Below are 21,455 nucleotides of genomic sequence, written 5' to 3' on the forward strand. Positions count from 1 at the left end.
ACCAACAGTCTAGTACCTAGTACTTATTCTTACCTACAGATCCGTACCTTTTCAGCGCCAGTAGAATCGTTCCGCGACTTCTTCTTCGAGCTGGTGCTGCTGGCGGACTCGCGGAGCCCTGACCAGGTCCAGCTCCGGAACCTCGCGGAGCAGGCGGCCGACCTGAAGGGTGTTCCGGAAATCGATATCAACATGAGCGTAAGTTTTTAGGGAAGTTCTTTATCGATGGCGATAATATTATTCTATGGAAAATCGCATTTCTTAGAGAGAGGTGCCCTATGCAGGGCGGGTCACCTCTCACTGCAGCTGACTGTACATCAAATTAATACATACTGATATTAAATATCATAAATCAACCAATAGAGCGAAAATAGTATGAGAAATCGACTCCATTTATTACCAATCGAAGGATATTTGCTACAGGGGGCCGATTTTTGAATTTCGACCACTCGATTTCGTGTATTTTGTTCAATAATATCTCCACTACTAGGCATTTAAATTCTACTAATAAAATTGAAAACGAGTGGTCAATGCCACTAGATTGCCAATTTCTATCGCTTGTATTTCAAAAATTAGCATTTAACCGTTTTCCACCGATTTTCGAGTGACGAAATCGAACGATAGAAATTCAAAAATCGGCCCCCTGTAGGTAAACAAATCTATGGAGAACAGCGGATAAACAAAAATATTGAGAACAGCATTTAAGTAGATACTGCTCTTAGGTATAGGTACCTACACTGGCGTTCAAAAAATATCTATCCATGCACTTTTGAACGCCACTGTACATCTATATCAGCGGTCGGCAACCTTTTACCAGCCAAGGGCCACATAGTAGTTAAGGAAGTTGACGCGGGCCGCACTTTTGTTAATATGTGTGACTTTATCAGACATTGTTGTTTGACAATATTACATACAAAATAGCCAGGGGGCTCGCGGGCCGCAAGTGAGAGGTTCGTGGGCTGCATGCGGCCCGCGGGCCGCTTGTTGCCGACCGCTGCTCTATATGGTTCATAATAATACATCATTTCAACCACCCAATTATAGGCGCTGAACTAAAAAGGCCCCATGCCATGTAGGAACTACTAGCCGCCCCTTTCTGAATAGGTTCTTACCCATCTAATGTAGACTGCCGCTCTAGGCCCGGGCTTACTGGGCCTTAGGACAAATCCGCCACAGACTGCGGTGCCTTCAAGTTAAACCTTTAAAAGGCAGAGGGAATGTATTTCCCACTATGATTTTGGACTTTATTGCAAAGTGATAGGGTTAAATTTTGCATAATTTTAGACACCTTTATGCTCGCTATTAGGTGCCAACAAATAGCTCCTCTACACGATGGGCTATCATACTAGCCCACTAAGATGGGCCAATGTGTAGAGAGGGTAGTGGTGTCGGATGGCTTATGGCGCGGCGGGATGGCGATGGAATGGCCGCGGTGTCGGTTTTTTGACCACACATCAAAGGTAGTGGGCCAGCGATTGTGCGTAGGTACGCATTTACACGTGGCCCATTCCATAGTGCGTGCTCTCAACCATCGCTTGGCCATCTTGCTGGTCCAGCGCTGTGCCATCGTGTAGAGGAGCCATAACCATCGCATAGCCATCTCGCTGGTCCAGCGCTGGGTCATCGTGTAGAGGAGCCATACAATTTGTAGGTGCTGGCAATATGCCTTACCATTCTTCTTTGTAGACAACAGCGAGATCAGCTCGCAAGGTGGTAGCTGGGGCGGTGTCGGGCCTGTTCGGCGTGGCGGCCGACGCGCCGGCCGCAGACGCCGGCTGGCGACGCGAGCGGCACGAGCAGAGCGACAGTGATCCGCCATCAGGTATTACAGCCGTTACACACTCTTACGCCGGCGACTCAGTCGACGTCGAATGTGACTTTTTATAGTTTAACCCTTTACCAGGCTGACATTTCAAAAATGACAATCGAATGTCAGTCTTACCCATCGAAAATAGAACACATGTTTGAAGTGCCGTATGTGGGAAATATATATACCTTAGCGGTAAAGGGTTATATAGGCGTTTACGCACTTAAAGAGGTAAACTAGGGATCCTCTCGCGCATAGGGCTATACAGCCACGAACGCAAGTGTCGTTACCGGGATGCTGCTTAAAACATCTGACATAGATGAAACTAAAGGCCTATTATTATTACGCACTTAAGTCGCCGGACTGATCCAGATAAAGCCCTATGATCATTGTTAAGCGGGCGCTTGTTATTCTCATGTATGTATAGGGTGACAGTTCGGTATAGTATGAAAAAAATTGTTCCAGTGAAATTCCGCAACATGGCGCGTGATTATCTTATACTAGATTCATGTTTTATTGCATTTATTCAGAATCCGTACTGCTGGGGCGAGCGTCGAGGGCGCGACGAGCGCGTTCCGCGTCGAAACGTGCTGAACCACCCCCGCCGCACCTCTACGTGCCAGCCAGGTAGGTCAAACCAATTTGTCAGTCAGTAAGAACCAGGCAAACTATACTCATCCTTTTCTTTTGGGTGCTAGTACTAGCGTAAGACAAAGATCGTATGATTCTCTCTGCCTATGTTTGAAATGAGACAGCCCTTTGACAAACTATAGTTAATATTAAATGAATTATTGCCCCTAGAAAGAAACTTAACACGAAACAGGAGCTGAGTTTTAAATATTTTAGGTAAATATACCCGTCTCGCTAACGGAAGCGGCACCTAAAAGTAGTGCGATAAGGACAAGGCGAAAAATCCTGCGTATTAAAAATCTCAAAAATCGAGGTTTCGTACTCCTCTGTTTCCTCCTCCAAAACTTAACCAATCGTAACCAAATTTGGAAATCTAAATGATTATGAAATTATCTGTGTCGGACCGTTTTGCTTTTTTGGCTAATTGATATCAGTTTTGAATGCCACGCCTCTCATTGCGGCATAGTCAATTAGGCCATTTTGGCCATTTTTGAAGGGCTCTAGCGCCTTAAAAAACAAAAATATCAATAAAAGCAAAACGGTCCGACACAGATATTGACAATATTAATCTGTGTTGAAAAAATCATTGCTCTAGCTTCAAAAACTACGGAGGAAAACGAGGAGTACGTTTGTATGGAGAAATGACCACTCCTGTTGGTTCTTCGGAAAAATACCTCTATATGATTGTATTGTTTGGCTTAATAAAGGACGCGCATCGAAGCTATAATTGTAAAAGAAATGTAATGTTGGCCGTGGGCGAGTGATTGTTTGTGTTGTTTCAGGTCTATGTATTTCGTTGCATCGGAGAGTAGCGCTTTGGAAAGCGACGCACCCTTAGAAGACCAGCCCAGTTCAGGCAATAATTCGTTAGTATCCTTACATATTATCTATACCTGGTCAAGCGGATCTTGTCAGTAGAAAAAGGCGGCAAATTTGAATAATGTAGGCGCGAAGGAATATCGTCTCATAGAAAATTTGACCATCTATATTAAGTCCGCTCCACACTCACACACAGCCGCGAACGCGAGTGTGGAGTCGATTTCGCATAGATCATTCGAGTCCACACTCGCGTTCGCGGCTTCGCGCCGCGATTCGCGCACGAGTGTGGAGCGGGCTAAACCGATTTCGATAAAATTTATTTGGTATATTTTTCTCAACTGAGATAGATATAATCCGTTCTATTGCACTCTGCTGTGTCGATAAATCGCAAAGTTATGCGGACCCCTTTTTAAGGACTCCATAAAATAAAATTTCCAGAGCGCTTGGAGGTCGTCGGGACGACGCGGCGCGCATACGGGCGGCACGCCCCCTCTGCATACTGCAGGCAACCGGGAAAAACCCTGTGGAACATTCCGTTTATGTCGTAGGTAAGGAAACTTTTTATAGTGCTTGCACTGGGGTCCCTTTGTTTCCCATAAAGTTTTAAAGCCCCCCATTCACACTCCTACCGTGTAGGCCGCCTCGTAGTCCGCCTCGTTGGGTAGGATTGTGTATGGGGGTTGCGGACTACGAGCCGTCCTACAAACGGCTAAACGGTAGGACGGCTCGTAGTCCGCAACCCAACCCGTAGTACCCAACGAGGCGGACTACGAGGCGGCCTACACGGTAGGAGTGTGAATGGGGGGCTTAAGTCATAATGTATTGTTTGTCATATTATCGTTAGTCATAAAACTGAAACCGTTAACTTTTCAGGATTTTCGAAAGGTTATTCTATAGATAGGTTAGGTTAGGTTTGTTTTATGGCAATCCTAAAAAGATACGCGTTTCTGAGAAAAACCAATTATGACTCACGAAAATTCGTACAAACGATACATTATGACTTAAAACTATTTGGGAAACAATAGAGACCCGCTTGCACTGCACACTGCAGGCCGTTTACACGTACGAGTTATGAGACCTTTGCCCATAAACATTATAACTTGTAGCTTTTTAAATAGACCACAGAAGGGCCACAGATTAATAAATAGTTACTACGTAACAGATACCTCATTCCCAAACAAAAGCACAAATACCTACGCTATAATAGCCTACAGAACCTTAATAATAATACCTGCTGCTCAGGACAAGAAGAAATGTACCATAATTACGCGCACAAAGAGTCGAGACTGTGTTGCCCGCCGTTCCGAGTCACGTGCCAACGCGTCATCGTAAGAATGCGCTAGGGTTGTAGCTACCCTACCTATGATGATTATTGTAATAAAACGAATGTTGCGAATCAAATATGTTTTAGTTTTAATATAATGATTTATAATTTTTTCACTTCTCGGAATTCTCTGTTATTAAAATTTTATAAGTAGTTGAAAATATCCTAAATTGCGTAAATAATTTTAATAAATATTCAGGAGCAAAGCAACGGACAATCAACGGTTTTTAAAAGTTGTAATACGGTGCTACCAGGCCGATTAATTATTACGTCGTCAAAATTATTTAAAAATACTTTTTCTAACCCTTCAATATAATTATTAAACTTTCAGGTGGGACCTTTAGCCCGCCATAAAAAGATGAATTTTTATTATAGGCTTTTTCCTTTGTTTTTTTTTGACTTTTTCACCCATCTACTGCACAATAATTACGTGGTTTCGGCATTTCGAAACATAAGCGCGGGAAACGCGCGGTGTAATGCGGTGCGGCCGCTGAGGCGGGCGTTCGGCGGCCCTCTGTCGGTTGTATCGTCGACGATACGCCGAGCGGTAGGCATATAGCGCGTGGCCTTGAGCGTGTGACGGAGGCCTGGAAGGGCACAATTTTTCACCAATCTGATTAAATTGCCCGATCAAATCAGGCCGTCCGGAGTCAAATGCCAATTTGGCTCACCGAATTCAAGCGCCGATTATGACCGATATGGAGTGCGGGACGCAAGAATACCAATTTGTGACGTTAGTATTCGCGTTTGGGGGCATTTCTTTAATTTAGAGCGCTCAAATATTACCATAAATTTAAAATTGGTAAAGTGGCCAAATTGGATGGAGTGGATTTGATCGGACAATTGAATCAGATTGGGTATAAAAATTGTTCTCGTCTGGACAGGCCTTAATGATGTTTCGACTTCCCGCCAATTGGTGTTTTTTTTTAATTAAAATAAATAGGTAAAAGGCGTTTTTTACTTACGTTTAAAAGCGCCTTACACCACGAGGTTTTACAGGTTCCGGTGAGGGAGCGGAAGTGGAAGCTACACCTGTTCAGAACAAACCAAAGCACGAGAGAAGAGTCAGGCCGAAAACAGCACGCACCCGTCGAAATAGGTGAGATATACATATAGTTTGACCAGATACTGTCTTCAAGCATATGCTGAATGCTCGGTCAAGCCATTTCCGTCAGTAGAAAAGAGCGGCAAATTTAAAAAAAAGTAGGCGCGAAGAGTTATCAATTTGAAAGGGAGTATTACTGCAATGTTCTGCCGCCAGAGTGCACATAGTAAACCATAGAGTAAGTTATACATACTGGGCCTTAAACAGAGTTTTCACTATGACATTGTGATGCATCAAGGCGGTTTGTTTAGGGTGGCCTACCGCGAATCGTGAAATTTCGTTATTTGCGTCTCTATCGATCGAATAGGCAAGAGTGATAGAAACCGAACTTTAGATTTTCGTGGTAGATCATATTCTTCTAGTATATATCTGGATCTGGATCAAGCATGAGGGGTGGGCGGAAATGACCGAACAGTAGGAGTAGCAGCGACAGCGCTATTATTGTTTGTCCTTGTCACAGTCTCACTTTTTTTTTAATTCCCCACCGTAGATTTAATCTCTAAATCATAATTAGATTCCAAAAAAAGCAAGACAATGTTGCCACTTTTTACTAGCGCGTCTTGTATTTATGTAAAAATAAGTAAATAAAAGTACTTTTTTAAATCGTAGGCGTAAAATTACCAATAATTAAATTATCTTAGCGTATTTATTTATAAAAAGGAATTTACTATTTTACAAACAAATTATTGCAGAGGCAACATTTTTTGGAATCTAATTATGATTTAGAGTTTAGTAGGGATTATGGAGGGCAACAAATAAATTCGACCAAATTAGTGTCGCATTGCGTATATACAGCTGCGGGCTCAGCACGGTTCCATTTTTATCGACTATCACTAATTATGCGCGTCCCTTTCGCACTTACATACTTGTTAGAACGTGACAGGCATGGTGACAAGGGATAAAAACGCGACCGTGCTAAGCCGCCTGGTCAAGCAGATCTTGTCAGTAGAAAAAGGCGGCAAATTTGAAAAATGTAGGCGCGAAGGGATATCGTCCCATAGAAAATTCGAATTTCGCGCCTTTTTTTAGTGACAAGATTTGCTTGACCAGCTTATATATATTTTTTTTGTCCCTCACGATGACACATCTATAGGATCCTACCATCTATGTGGTAGATCCTCCAAGTGGTAGGCCCTGTGATTGTGCTAATGACGCCCTCTACGCAGTTTTCCGTAATATTGCCTATTTCATGCCTTTTCTATTGACAAACTTGTTTCGCGCGCTATAGTCATACTTGTTTTACCGGCTGTAGATATAATCAACTCTTTTTAGCACCCAAAACAGGGGATAGTTTTTTTTCCTTATTTACTGACAAATTGTGACGTTCCACGGGAAAAGGTACCTTATGAGGGTTTCTAGTTTCGGAGATATTAAATGTTTTGTAAAGAGGTGAAAAAATGTTCAATTTTTTTTTATTGTGTGATCTGAAACTTTAATGCGTAACGTTTGTTTACCTGTTTTTATTTTTGTTATAAGTTAGTTATAAGCCTAGTAATGTCGTCTCAGAGTTTAGTAGAAAAGGTACCTTATGGAAAAAAGATTGAAAATTCCCAAAAAAACTAGTCAATACGGGAAAAGAAGTTTGGTAGAGAACTGTATTAGCATTCTGCAAAACTAATTTGATAATTTCAGTTCTGGTTGGGGCGCCTCGCAAATATTATAACCGTACATAGACCGACATCACAAATCCAAGTAGACTGCTATTATACCAAAGTTACTCTCGTCAAGTCTTTCTTAACTAGAATAATCTTCATTTGGTTTGGTCGCATGCAGTAAATCAGCCATTGGTTTGCTGAAAAATGCCAATACCCGACGCATTACCTTATGGAATATCTGAGGTCATTGAACCTCAATGCCGCTTATCTTCAATAGCAACCGAAATATATTATTGATAAGAAATAGACGATTCATACCATCTTAACCCCAAAATATTATTTGTTTATCCTAACTGTTCCATCATCATCATGCCTCATCATGTAACTTGACCACAAGGTACCTTTTCATTACATACAAATTATTGGTCTTTTTTAAGATTATTATGACGAAGAACTAATTAAATTGGGGGCAGTTTAATGTAAATTAATATTTTCTATTCATAAAAGATAAACTATAATATGATTGATATTTTGTAGTGATGTATTATTAGATTTATTTCCATAAGGTACCTTTTCGTAAATGTATGGAGCAAATACTGTTATTGTTATGTAAGTTTAAAGTGGCATAAGGGGTTAAATATAGTATTTAGTTGGGGTTTTAGGGTTTATTTCATTTGAATGACAGAATTTCTTTCATATGTGCTCAGAAAAATTGATTGTGTGTCACATTCAAAGTAAAAATATTCAATTTTGTGATTTTATATGAAAAAGTCAGAAAATACATTTTCACCTCTAAATCGGTATTGTTTTTTGCTTAAACTGTCTGTCAGTGTCGTTTTCTAATAGATAAAATTTAAATCTTGAGAGCTCATTGCAATCAATCGTGAAAATGAAATAAAACTTTATTTTCAAGAGATTGGTTAGTATACACATAAATCAGTCGATATCAAAAGTTTCTATTTGCATTACAGAACAAGTCGCAATATTTTTTTAATCTCAGATATATAAGGCATTATTATTTGTAGTCAACTATGTAACTTACTTCAGGAACATAGTTTTTTAGGCGGCTAAACTTAAAACTTCTCTATCGTAAAGTTGCTCATTTCACAACATTATTTTCAAAAAATCATATCTCTGTAACTACGCAACCTAGAAGGTTGATCTTTTGTGTTATCGATAGGTTATTTATTGTAGATTACTGGGTTATGCATAACTCCATACCCGCCATAAGGTACCTTTGACCGTGGGACGTCACAATTGTTTGCCAGACTGTTTTGGGGCATAAGCAGGGGTGCAAAACTCCTGACTTCGGCTAAAATCGGCTCAGCATTGCTCCGAGCAATTATTAGGGTTGGCACCACTTGTCTTCCTTTTGCGTGCACGACCACAGATAAGATAATCACTTGAATTTTGACAACCCTAAATAGCCGAAAGGGATAGCATGATTCGAACCTGAACCGCTGTCAAACTTCGGTTTTGTAGGAAGTTTCCTTTCTGTACGGCAGTACTATTATTTATTCTGTGGCATAAGTATAGCTGGTCAAACCAATTTGTCAGTAAATAGGAACAAAAAAAAACTATACTCATCCTTTTCTTTTGGGTGCCAGTATTAGTGTAAGACAAAGATAGTCTGATTCTCTCTATCTATGTTTGAAATTAGACAGTCCTTTGACACACTATATTTAACCTTTTCGACGCCGTGTCAAACACAAAAGCTGTCACTCGGACGCCACGTCACCCAAGTGTCAAAACTGAAATTTAACTTTATGCATATGCACGTAGGTCTGTTGCCCTGTGACCGATTAATCGGTCTTTGAACCTGCGGCGCGAATATATCGGTCATTGGCGTCCAAAAGGTTAAACATATTTTTACGAAAATTCTCAGAGCAAGAAGAGAGTAGCGATCTCGTTTATCAATTCTAAAAAGTCCTACGTCCAGACTATCGACGTATAGTAGGTACCTCTTGCTTTGAGCGATTAAATGCTTTAACCCATTCAGGGCCAGCGACTCAGCGTATGGGTCATGCTCAAACAGTTCCGCAGGGCCAGTGACTCACATGTGAGTCCTGAATAAATTCTGATTTAAACTTAAACGAAACGTAATTTGATGTAATAACGTAAGTGTCATATAAGCTAACAACCATTTCTATAAGGCATATTAGGATAAAAAATTATAAACGTTTTTTTTTAATGAAAACAGGGTCTCGAATATTCAAGTTTGATTTACTATCAGTGCAATATAGTAAATATACTGAAATTCTAGATACATAATGCGATGCAAGAAAACAGAAAGATCTATATTTAAAAAATACAAAAAATATATATATTTCAGAAGTTATTGACATGGCTCAAGGTATGGGCACAGTACACTAAGAACAGTAGTGAATCTAAGGCCGCTCGGCAAGTTATTTGCCTACTCTTGCGTTGGCGCTTAGGGTTGTCACTTTTATTTTTAGTTAAATATTATTTGCATATTATGAGTAGCACTACGTTTCTATTTATTATAATATAATGAAATGTTCTCTCAATTCATAAATGAAGTATAAATAAAACGCTTTTTAAATAGTAACATTAGGAAATGGCAGTTATTAAAAAAAATATAAATTCGATACAGAAAAAAATCCTCCGGTTTCTGCATGTTCGGAACGCTTTATTGTTAGCGGTTAAAGTAAAGTAAATTCTCATCCTTACGTAATGAAATGAAATGAATGAAATGAAATGAAATGAAATTATTTATTTGTACAAAAATGGGTATACATAAATGATCTTATTCTATAGACAGTGTCTCCATTTTCAGCCTATTACAGACATACAAATTAAATAACCTTACAACTATATTACAACTCTATTTACAGAACGTATAAATTTAGTAAAAAGGTTTTAGGGAAGCATGGACAAGTAGGTATTATGAAGACTGACAAGTCCGGGTTTGAGGAGTCGTTATTGAGACACTATATTTTTTTTCTACTGTACGACTGTAATTTTTGAATTAAGATTTCTTATACCAAACTGCAAATGGGTATTTTTAATGTACGGGCTCCCAACTCAACTATAATATTCATTTCGATACAGTTTAGTCAACTATAATGAAAATGACCAATTACAGCTCGCCGCGGTCAAGAGGGCGAAACAAAACCATAGCTCAAATTAATTATTAATTTTAGGTTGTATAGTAGAAACAATTGGGTAATAAATCAGAAACGCGCATGTGACTCCCTTAATATAGCAACATCCATAGACTACGAAAACCACTTAGTGTTGCTTGTTAGTCTCCATAGGCTACGGTGGCCAAAATCGGGAAAACAACTGTCTAAAAATTGAATTTAGCGCGGAGCAAGTACCAGGGCCTCATGAGTTACGAGAAGGTGTCATTGACCAACCAACGCGGCGGCCGGGGCGCGTACCAGTATTATGAAGGTATCGCGGCTGCTCCCGTATCTTAGCTGTATACAGTGTATACTTTCGGTTTGGTTTGTTTGTATGATTCTACTAGTTTAAAGTATTATTTTTGTTGATTCGTAGAAAAAGTATTGTATACAATAGTGATATAATCAAGCTTTTCAATCTAGTACCTTACTTATACTATTGCCTCTGTTCATAGTCATGATCAAAAAAAATAAGGCGTACCGTCAGAGCAGACAAATGCGAGCGGGCGGGTAGCGTACTCGAATGCGCGCGATCACAGTCGCGGTACGGCCCACACTGCCGCCACCGTATTCCCCCGTATATTATGCTAATGTGTGCGTGGCAGCGCGTGCGTACACGGCGCTCGGCGCGCACGCACACATTCAAGCCGGCAGCGGCACATTTCTATGAAGATTCACTACTGTTCTTATACTGTGGTATGGGTCACCGTGGCCTGGCGCTACTTGTAAAAACTACTAATGTTTCCGTAGCAGGCTAAAATAAACTTTATTGGCTGGTTTTAAAGCTTATTTCGTGTTGAAGCTGTTTGATATTGTACCATTTTACAACTGATTACTGTTTGGATGATGGTAAGCAAGAATTTGTAGGAACCAAGCCGTAGTATAATAATATTTTGTTTTGTATGAGGGGTAAGGCAACGAGGATTTTCTCCCACTGTACTTTTATGTCATAATATTTGGTGATCGTTGTATTGTATCTTAGGCAATTACCTACTAGAGTCTGGCTAGCCAAATTTTGTTGACAGATATTTCCTTGTGGTATCACCAATTGTCTATGCTTTTAAAAAAAGTTAAAAGTCTGTTGTCAATTTATGTCATTCATTCAAATTGTTCGCGGTTTATAAGGCGTTTATTTTAAATAATACTTAAATAATATTAATAATGACTATACCGAGTGTGGTCCGCAAATTATTATTTAAGCTCGTAAATAATTACGACAATGTGCGAAGTCGACGTGAAGCGTTTTATAACGAAAAACTGCAATGTTTACAAGTCGTAAACAATTTAGTAGGTGCTCTATTCATATTTTGATACTTTAAGCACTAGTTCTAACATTTCCCTATAAGTTTGATTAAGTACGTAAATTGATTAATACCTGTGGCCTATTTTATAAAGCTACAAGTTACAATTTACAAGCGGAAGTCTCGTTCTAACACATAGGGTTAGAAAGAGACTTCCGCTTGAAAATTGTAACTTGTAGCTTTATAAAATAGGCCACTGAAGCTCATAAACAGGACAAGTGTGTAAAAAACAGATAAATTAGAAGTTCTGAAAAATATCAATAAAATCAAAACATTGGAACGTAAACTTATGTGTTTGTCGTTGACTGTACTTTAAATAGTGGTAGAAATTATGTGAGCTGAGTTTGAGTGCACGTCAACGTATATTTAACTTATTTCCTTAGGTACCTTACGTGTGCACAGAAAATCAAAAATATTTTCTAGTATCAAAACTATAATTCCTACTACATGAAGTGTGACCAGCCCAAGATTTTATGAATTTCCCGCCAATCATTTGTGTAATATTTCAGTAGCCAGACTCTAACAATGATGTTAAGGTTAATTTTTTTTCGTTTCAATATAGAAACAGTCACCACTAACTAATATGTATTGTATTACAAATAGTTTGTGACAAATATTTACAAGTTTTTTCAAACATCGTGGTTTCTACGGCAGATTAGAAAGTAAGTACTATAATACATTTTAAGTTGTCTATTGTTACTAATATAATGGCGTTTACCAAAACAAAGATACATGACCGACCAGGTGTAAGCTTATCGGACACACTTGGACAATAAACAAGGAATGCATCCGAGCGGCGGCGCCGGTATTATCTTTCATGTGGTATTTGTCACAAGAGTTCAAGATGTGATTCATCCCATCCCCCATTAGAGATGTATTTTGGAGTAACATGGAAAATATTATTTAGTCACGATTTATTCGTTGGCGACTTTATACTCCTCCTGTGCTGTTTAGTGATTTCGTATTTTGTGACCATGGCTATGGATTACCGGAATTTGAACCCGCCTAACCTGACCGACTGTGCTATGAACTGGATCGGGATATCGGGAAACGGGTCTAATATACTTCCAAGATTTGCCCCAAAAAACAACAACAAAAAACACGGCAAGTTAAATAGAATCAGACCAAGCTAAGTTGGCAGCGATTTTGATAGCACAGGCTGAGTACCTAAGTGTAATTTAAATGTCAAACTTATATGAAATTATGACGTTTAACTTAACACTTGCACAGGCTGAGCTATAAAAATTGCTGCCAACTTAGCTTGGTCAGACATTAAAAGCTTGTAGAAAGTAAAAATATTCACTCCTACAAACTGCAATAATTAGTTTCTTTTTTAATAGGCACAGAAAATCGGTGGTTAGTAAAAATGTTGCATAATGCTGTCCAACTGGCCGGCTTCATAAGCGGCGATTTATTTACCGTTCGCGCCAGGCTCGATACCCATAAGCCGAGTCATACGTTTTAGCTAAAAACGGTTTGTATGGTGGCCTGGCGTATTGTGTACGCTCGGCGGTTCGTGGCCATGAATGGGTTAAGTTTGAGCGTAAAATTAAGGTAGGGTGACCAGTTTGTACAGTGAAAACTGTTGTACAATGGATTTCTCGTCTGGGTAATTTTTTTAAGAGTTCCTAAACAGGAGATTTTCATAAAAATCGATTATTTTGCTACTAATACTTACAATTTCATATTCCTTACCAATTCCAGAGTATCTCCAGTCCCCGAAGCCGGCAGCCCGCTGGAGCCCTGGGCGACGGCGCCGCTGTCGCGCCTCTCTCGACTGATCCGCTCGAGCAGCGCCTCGACGGCCTCCTTGACCGATACGGAATCGCCCAGATATTGAGTACCCGCCAGTGTTCAATAGTGTCGTAGTGTGTAGAGATGAATTATAGACGAGTGTAGATTTTTGTCAGATTATAAAATCGCCTAGAATCGGACCAAGCTAACTCTGCACATATTTTACAGTGTGCCATCATATCAGCCAGATTGCTGTAAAAATATGACATTTATAAACATCCCACACGTTATTCCTTCAGTCTGTCTGTACGTATATAGTTAGCTGTCGGACTCTACCTATTTTCAACTTAATACCGTTACAAAATCGAAAATATCAAGAAAGGATGAAAAGTTGTTCCAGAGAATAAGGAAAGCAAATTTTCTACCAAGTAAAGTGAAAACAACGAATTGATTGTAAACATGTTTAGACGAGTGAAAAGAAGACTAGTCACCTATCAATATCACCTATATTTCGTCATTGCGTATGTAAAGTCTCTTGATATCTTCTATTACCTACTCATCGTTAAAGATACCACTTTCACATATTCTATTCCTGCCGTTATTGGAATAGGTAAGGTATTGTTGTAGATTTCTGTTAGTTTGGTTAGATGTGTTTTAGTAGGTGCCTATTTATAAGCAACCAAAGTAATTAGTGTAGGTATCCCAAGATTGTCTGATCTCTGGTAGAATGCAGGCCTTACTCTAATCTGGCCAATTGTTATAATGTAGTGATTAGTAATGTATGCTTAAATCTATGATATTAAGAGTTTCAGTAAGTTATTAATAAATACATTTTATCTGGACCATTCTATCGAAATAAAACAATCATTATTATTCATAATATTTTATTCCCCGGACTGCACTGTTAAAATGTCAATTGATAATGCAATAGAATGGGCAGCATAGTATGTAAATAATGTACGCGAATCAAGATCATATACATACATTAGATCATAAATAAAATATAAAAAACTAGAGATGCCACGAATATTCGGCAACTATTCGGTATTCGGCCACTTTGCCGAATAGTAGGCAACATTCGGCCGAATACCGAATATCTGTTGGACCTACCTAAAATGAAAAATTACACTTACACATAACCAAAAACTAGGTATATTTAATATTTAATAGTAGATTGTACAACAAGGGCATAAAGTGACCCATTTTTACCCGAGGCAATTTTTTGGTCTGAGCGAAGCGAAGACCAAAATAGTAGACGAGGGTAAAAGTGGACATTTATGCCCTTGTTGTACACTCTGCTTTTCACTTCGATTGCGAGGAAAATAAAATTATATTTTTCACGGCAATTTACACCACGAAATTGTCGTAAAGCGAAAGAACATAAAAAATAACCAAGTCCCGCCAACTAACTTTTTAATTTTTTTTTTAATTTTCAACATGTGATCAGAGTTTCAGACGCTTGGTTTTCTGCCAAGTCAAACATTTCGGAGCATTTTTGAACGATAATCGACTCCTATAGTTGGTCAAGCAGATCTTGTCAGTAGAAAAAGGCGGCAAATTTGAAAAATGTAGGCGCGAAAGGATATCGTCTCATAGAAAATTTGAATTTCGCGCCTTTTCCTACTGACAAGTTTTGCTTGATCATCTATATTTTATGTGATTTACTAAATTTAATGATAGAAAATACGGATTTCTAATAAATTGTAGCAAAAATAAAATAATATAACAAGTTTCGTCATCTACACAATTTTATTGCTCAGTAAAATTGTGCAATATGTTTTAACTGTTTGGCTGTTGAGACCGATTACCTTAGTCTTAGAAGAAAATTTTACTTTTATGTTCTAGAGCATAAAATGCGATTTTATGTCGTCTACGCACGACATAAAGGTGCACTTTTTGAGCATGAGAAGTGAAAAATGTATTATTGGAAAGTTGTTAAATACGGAAACTCTTTTTTGAGCATTTGGTGATTACAATATATATATTTTATCTTTATTATGGGTCTGATTTGATTGACTCTAACTACATTTATTAATTCTGTTCAACATAAAATACCTATATCTTAGCAAACGTTGTGCTTTGTTGGCGAACAGTTTTCATAATAATTGTGACTCAAAATATTCGCATGTCGAATATTCGGTCGTCGAATATTCGGCGCTTCGGCAGAGGGGCCGTATATTGGGTATTCGGCTAAAACCACTATTCGGGGCATCTCTATAAAAAAAAAAACAAATATCTGCATATGTGGTCACTCAGATAAGTTACCAAATGGTATACTTTCCTGAATTGTCATTTGGTAACTAAATATTTATATTAAATCAATTTGAATGAGATCTTAATATGTTTTCTTCAGAACAAGACATGTCTTTTAGAATCATGGTGTAGGTACCTACACATGTTGTTAGAAGTACTACATAGTAAATCAATCTAAGTAGAGTCTGTGCGGAAAGAGAAGAGTCGTAGAATGTATGGGCTCCCTTAGACTCCATGACTCTTCTCTTTCCGCAGACTCTAGAGACTTAGGCATGGTAACCACTCAAATGCCACTCAAGACCAATTAGACCAGTGACAGAAGGTGACATGGCCACCACTCCTGTCACTAGCTGTGTCGCATTCTCAGTTCGAATTGGATTGAATCCTCAAGGATTGTTTGACTAGGTAAGAGCCTTTTCCATGTCAAAGAATAGTACATTATTGTCGAGGCTCGGAAGTAGCTACTTGCAGGCTGAGGATTCGTTTTAAACGGACGACCTTGGGAGTCCGTTTAATTGAATCCGAAGCCAGCAAGTAGCCTTCCAGCCGAGTCATATATAGTGCTTTTCTCAAAAATGGTGCAAGAAATATAAATATCATAGAAATATTTTACAAAAGCAACTTTCTTATGTATATATTTTCACAGAAAAAAGTAGAAACAATTGAAAAAATTAGCTTTGCCGCCTTTTTATTTTTTTGATAAAAAAATAAAAGTGTATTTTTCTGCCGAAAATACGCCAACCTATTTGAGACAGCTAAATAGTCGCGGTACTAATCATCTGTTTGGCTGTGCCTTCATTTGATATGGCCATTTCAACTTTTAAAAAGTTTGGAACTCGACAAATAATGGAATTTGTATGCAACATTGCAGTCCCAAAATCGAGATTGCAATGTTTTTAACTTTTTTATCTACACACATATCATAAACTCTCTATGACGCCTTCAAAATCCGTAAATAATGGCCCACATTACGATAAACTGTTTTGTTCCAGCAAATTTCTTATCTGTGAAAATGTGGTAATAGCTTCATTACTATATCAAAATCGATTTGGTAATGCATTCAAATTTCGAACATCTCTAAAAAAAAAGCAATTCGATTTGACCCCTATTCTAATATCAGTCGAGATGACGTTTTATCCGAAATCAAATGACAATTGCATACAATATTGACAAATCCCGCATTGGTAATCGACCCCGACTCTAGTTTGTCTCTGAATTAAAAAAAAACTACGGATGCGTGACATGCGTGAAAAAAGTTTTCTTTTGCCGCCATTTGACGTACAGTTTATATTTTAATTAGTTTGTAAGTAAAAAATAATTTGTTTTGTTGTTTTTAAAGTAACTATAACAAAAGTTTCGTGTAAAATGTGCGATAAAGATATTTCGGAGACGCCAGCTCATATCCGCGAGTTCCGCCAGAGAGGAAAGTGCCCCAATGTCGGCTGTAATATGAGGTTAGTGAATATATCATAGAAAGTTTATAATATGTGTGTAGATAAATGATGAATGATGTCCTCCCAGACGTATCCGTCGACGGCGACACCCGGACAAATCAGTATCAGGTATTCTGTAAATTCTGACGTGCATGGGCTCGAACGTGACTTGCGAAACCGAGTTTTGTTTTAAACTTCCGGCCGCAAGACATGCAGTAAAGCTCGCCATTTGAGTCGTAAGTGTATGTGTAGGAGGGCTTGGGCCGAGCTTTTCGAAGCTGGCGTTTAGCGTCAAGATTTTCGAGGCGTGCACTTTCGAAGTCGTTGAGACCAGTGTTGACCGCAGTTCGCCAGTCCGATCTCCGAGTTGCAAGCTCCTCCCACGATTCACACGATAAGCCGGTGGCCGACAGGTGGCGTTTCAGGACGTCCTTGTACCGCAGATATTGTCCACCGGCCTTGCGTTTACCCGAAGCTAGTTCGGAGTAAAACACAACTTTAGGCAATCTTGATGGTGGCATGCGTACAAGGTGTCCACACCAACGCAGTTGACCATTCATGAGTAGGCATTCCATACCCGACATGCCAGTACGACGCAGAACCTCCGAGTTTGGAACACGATCCTGCCATCTCAGCCGAAGAATTGCCCGGAGACACTTTAAATGAAAAGAGTCTAGACGTTTGATGTCTCCCTTGTACAGGCACCAGGTCTCCGAAGCATAAAGCAACAAAGGTAAAATTATTGCTTTGTAAACGGCGAGTTTAGTCCGGAGGCTAAGGTCGTGTGATTTCCAAACTCGTTGATTGAGTCCGCCAAAGGCTGCAGCAGCTTTTGCGATCCTTGAAGATATCTCGGACTCGAGACGATTGTCGCTTCGCAATAGACTCCCAAGGTAACGAAAAGTTCCTACTTCATCCAAAGCATTGCCGCTAAGGTAAACAGCAGCGTCGTTCGCAGATTTGCCTCGTGCAGGTTGTTTAAGAATCTGGGTTTTCGACGCGCTGATCACCAATCCGAACTTACGACAAGAATCGTCTAAGTTGTCCAGATACCTTTGCAAATCTTCTAGGGTATGTGCCATAAGGCAAACGTCATCAGCGTAGAGAACTTCTGTGATTGCAGTTGAGTGGACTTTTCGTTTAGCTCTGAGTCGCGCAAGGTCAAATATACTTTTGTCCATTCGAGAATTTACCATGATCTGATGGTTACATTTCTGAAGGGCATCGTTCATTACCGCGGAAAAGTAAATAGCAAATAGGGTCGGAGCCATGACACAGCCCTGTTTAACGCCGCTAGTGACCGGAAACTGCTCTGTGTAAGCGCTTTCGTGACGCACGCGGGCACTCATGCCCTCGTGAAATTGGCGCACCAAGTTGACAAATTTCACAGAGCACCCGCACTTCTCTAGGACGGTCCACAGGGCTGACCTAGGAACACGGTCAAAGGCTTTTTCTAAGTCCACAAAACACAAATAGAGGTCACGGTGTTGTTCAAGGCTTTTTTCTTGCATTTGCTTGACAACAAAGATGGCATCAACCGTACCTCTATTTGGCCGAAACCCACATTGAGATTCAGGAAGGAAGCTCTCGGCGAGTGTATTAAGGCGCCTATTGATAATATGGGCAAGTATTTTGCCAGCCACAGAAAGTAGGGCGATCCCTCTGAAAGAACTGCAGTCTGATAGGTCCCCTTTGCCTTTGTACAGTTTGGTAATGGAAGCATCCTTCCAGTCTTGTGGTACAGTCTCAACGTCCCATATGCAGTTGATAAGCTCAAACAGCCTTGACCTAATACTTGGTCCACCATATTTGAAAATTTCCGATGGCAGGCTGTCTGAGCCAGGTGATTTGCCGTTTTTTAAGCGACTTACCGCGCTACTGAACTCCGCGAAAGATGGCGGATCATCCAAACTTGAAACAGATGGTAGATTATCCCGCGAACTGATGTAGGATAGATCTGCTCCTTGACTCCCGGGATTAAGCACTTCATTAAAGTGCTCAGCCCATCTAAGGAGAATTTGTTCAGGATCTGTTAACCTCATAGTTTTGTCTTTCGAGTAAATTGGTGCCGTCTTCTTGCAACGAGGCCCATACACAGACTTCAGGCCTTCAAAGAACTTAGCAGTTTGACTGGTATCAGCCAGCCACTGCAGTTCCTTGGCCTTATGTTGCCACCAACTCTCTTTTAGCTCGCGAATTTTTATCTTGAGTTCACGTTGTATGATGTTGCGCTGCTCCACACCAACAACACCCCTCAGAGCAAGACGAGATCTTTCTACAAGTTTTATTATTTCCGTGTCAGATTCATCGAACCAGTCCTGGTTTTTCTTCAACGGTTTACCTAAAACCTGCAAAGAAGCCTCGTAAAGAGTCCCCGCGTAAGTACGCCATTTGACATCTACTAGATAAAGCAGTGTATGTAACTGTACATAATTAGGCATTAAAACACTCGTGTGATACTATTATGAAACTCATTTCATTCGTTTCATAAACCCACACTCGTATTTTAATGCCTTTCATTATGTAGCAGTCACATAAACTACTATAATTTTTGACTGACCATAAACTACGCGCTTCGAAACCTATTTTTAAACGGCAAAGTCGACTTTGCCGTCCATTTTTGAGAAAAGGAACTTTACTACCACGAATATTTACTTTCTTGAGGCACTTTTTAATCTTATTAGGCTATTTAAACTGAAAGCGTTATGAAATCTTTGAAGATTCAGCCAGGAATCAATATGGAATCATTTATTAAAGAAAATGTCTAATAAAATTTAGTTTTATTAATTTTCATTAGTTCATTTCCTAAATAAATGATTAGTTTTGTCATTAATAAATGCAGTGGTAACAATCTTCAAGTTCATTTAAATGTATCTCTTGATTGCGTAGCTGTAGAATTGCGAAATCTGATTTTGATTTGGTCTTATAATATCATCATTGCCCAAATCGGTGTTTATTTGAAATCGTTACCACGACATCCAAGTTGTTCATCAAAAGGTTTCACGTGTACTCGAAAGTAGTATGTACTATTTGGTTGCGAAAAAGTCTGTTAAATGTTCCAGCCCTAATATATATAATTTACAAGAAAATTTTGAATGGGTAGCACCAATGGCAGCAAGGATAAAAGATTCTTAAATTTGATGACTATCAAAAGACGTTGATTTTTTCAGTGATAATTAAATACTTTCAAGCAACCAACGGTGTGTTTTCATAAGACTTACCCATAGCGGAGTTATAGTCATCATTATCGCTCGTGTATCATATCACAGATTCGCGTAGGATCATCAGCGAGATACGATTATTATGCATTTGGAGTAAATAAGGAGTGGCCAGCATCTCCCAACCTTCAACACGACAACAAGACAATGATGCATCAAGGGATGAAATGCGAAGACATTTTAAAATAACAGATCATATCAAAATACACAGGCATAACTAGTGATGGTTAAGACTCGAGTCCTTTGACTCCTCTGCTTTCAGACTCGACTCAGTTTTTGAGACTCTAATGTCTAAACTAGAGAAAGGGACTTTTCAACTTGTTAGAGTCCTGAGACTTTTGACAGAGACAACTGTAATTTTTTTACAACTTATTATAAAATGCATTGCCTTCATGTAAAATTCATGGGTTATGGTTATTATAAGGTACACAAATCATGCAATAACGCCTATTTTTGTACGGTTATTTAGATAAAACCTAATACATTGTTCATGAAGTCTTTATTCGGAGGCTCGAGTCCTTTTGAGTGGCGTTTAATAGACTCAATAAAGGACTAGACTTGGCGCTCAAAAGACTCAAAAGTTTTATAAGCGCTGAGTCTCGTAAAAACGAGTCGAGGTATTTAAATTTAGAATCAAAAGACTCTAGTTCTTACCAACACTAGGCATAACACAAAGAGATATACAAAAAATAGCAACTAGGATGGTATGTGAGCCAGTCGTCGACTTGTTGGTCATGGACACCCACAGGTACCAACGGCCGGTCTATTATTTTTGGCTCTGTGTGCGACTTCGTCGTTCGAACCACTGTGAAATGGAAAGAGGCAAATATCAACAAGCCATAGATAAAATAAAGACCACATCGTATCGTACACAGCGTAAATAATAAGTGGCATGGACATATAAAATTAACCGAGCATAAGATGTATCGGCCCTAAACAACACGTCAGTTCATATAAATGCACACAAATATCATCAAAATAGAATCGATAATCGGAACACACGTCAGAACATATCGAATAGTGCAGATTTGGATCGATAAAGATGGAGAGATCTGTCACAGGGGGGACTTACCTCCGAGGTACTGTGGAG

At 39.3% G+C, this 21,455-nt stretch overlaps 1 protein-coding gene across 1 annotated transcript in view; it reads left to right on the forward strand.

Moving 5' to 3' along the window:
* LOC134800638 (uncharacterized) overlaps positions 1–21,398 on the forward strand; it is a 36,959-nt gene extending 15,561 nt beyond the window's left edge. The window contains exons 20-27 of the mRNA XM_063773123.1: positions 56–198; positions 1,687–1,822; positions 2,338–2,434; positions 3,220–3,303; positions 3,695–3,804; positions 5,580–5,679; positions 13,432–16,147; positions 19,778–21,398. Coding sequence (XP_063629193.1) covers positions 56–198; positions 1,687–1,822; positions 2,338–2,434; positions 3,220–3,303; positions 3,695–3,804; positions 5,580–5,679; positions 13,432–13,567 — 806 coding nt within the window. The 3' untranslated portion in view covers positions 13,568–16,147; positions 19,778–21,398. The remainder of the gene's footprint in view (positions 1–55; positions 199–1,686; positions 1,823–2,337; positions 2,435–3,219; positions 3,304–3,694; positions 3,805–5,579; positions 5,680–13,431; positions 16,148–19,777) is intronic.
* Positions 21,399–21,455: the final 57 nt, after the last annotated feature.

This window comes from Cydia splendana, chromosome 20 (genome assembly GCF_910591565.1).
Source record: "Cydia splendana chromosome 20, ilCydSple1.2, whole genome shotgun sequence".
NCBI classification, from domain to species: Eukaryota; Metazoa; Arthropoda; class Insecta; order Lepidoptera; family Tortricidae; genus Cydia; species Cydia splendana.